Source organism: Galeopterus variegatus, unplaced genomic scaffold, assembly GCF_000696425.1.
Source record: "Galeopterus variegatus unplaced genomic scaffold, G_variegatus-3.0.2 Scaffold19261, whole genome shotgun sequence".
NCBI classification, from domain to species: domain Eukaryota; kingdom Metazoa; phylum Chordata; class Mammalia; order Dermoptera; family Cynocephalidae; genus Galeopterus; species Galeopterus variegatus.
Genome location: NW_007745372.1, coordinates 14,231 through 14,848, shown reverse-complemented (window position 1 = coordinate 14,848; position 618 = coordinate 14,231). Strand labels below are relative to the sequence as shown.

General features: G+C 57.0%; 1 protein-coding gene across 1 annotated transcript in view; it reads left to right on the top strand.

Moving 5' to 3' along the window:
- Positions 1-421: 421 nt before the first annotated feature.
- LOC103583045 (putative uncharacterized protein YDR433W) overlaps positions 422-618 on the top strand; it is a gene marked incomplete at its 3' end in the record, with an annotated part of 1,177 nt that continues 980 nt past the window's right edge. The window contains exon 1 of the mRNA XM_008564464.1: positions 422-616. Coding sequence (XP_008562686.1) covers positions 422-616 — 195 coding nt within the window. The remainder of the gene's footprint in view (positions 617-618) is intronic.

The window sequence follows — 618 nt, the reverse complement described above, 5'->3', positions numbered from 1 at the left end:
GGTGGTGATGGTAGAGGTTGTGGTGTTGGTGATGGTAGAGGTTGTGGTGTTGGTGATGGTAGAAGTGGTGGTGGTAATGGTAGAGGTGGTGGTGGTGATGGTAGAGGTGGTGGTGGTGATGGTAGAAGTGGTGGTGGTGATGGTAGAGGTGGTGGTGATGGTAGATGTGGTGGTGGTGATGGTAGAGGTGGTGGTGGTTGTGATGGTCGAGGTGTTGGTGATGGTAGAAGTGGTGGTGGTGGTGATGGTAGAGGTGGTGGTGGGGATGGTCGAGGTGGTGGTGGTGATAGAGGTGGTGGTGGTGATAGAGGTGGTGGTAATGGTAGAGGTGGTGGTGGCCATGGTAGAGGTGGTGGTGGTGGTAGAGGTGGTGGTGATGGTAGAGGTGGTGGTGGTAACGGTAGAGGTGGTGGTGGTGGTGATGGTCGAGGTGGTGACGGCCATGGTAGAGGTGGTGATGGCCATGGTAGAGGTGGTGGTGGTGGTGAAGGTGGTTGAGAAGGTGGTGGTGGCCATGGTGGAGGTGGTGGTGGTGGTAGAGGTGGTGGTGAAGGTGGTTGAGAAGGTGGTGGTGGCCATGGTGGAGGTGGTGGTGGTGGTAGAGGTGGTGGTGAAGGT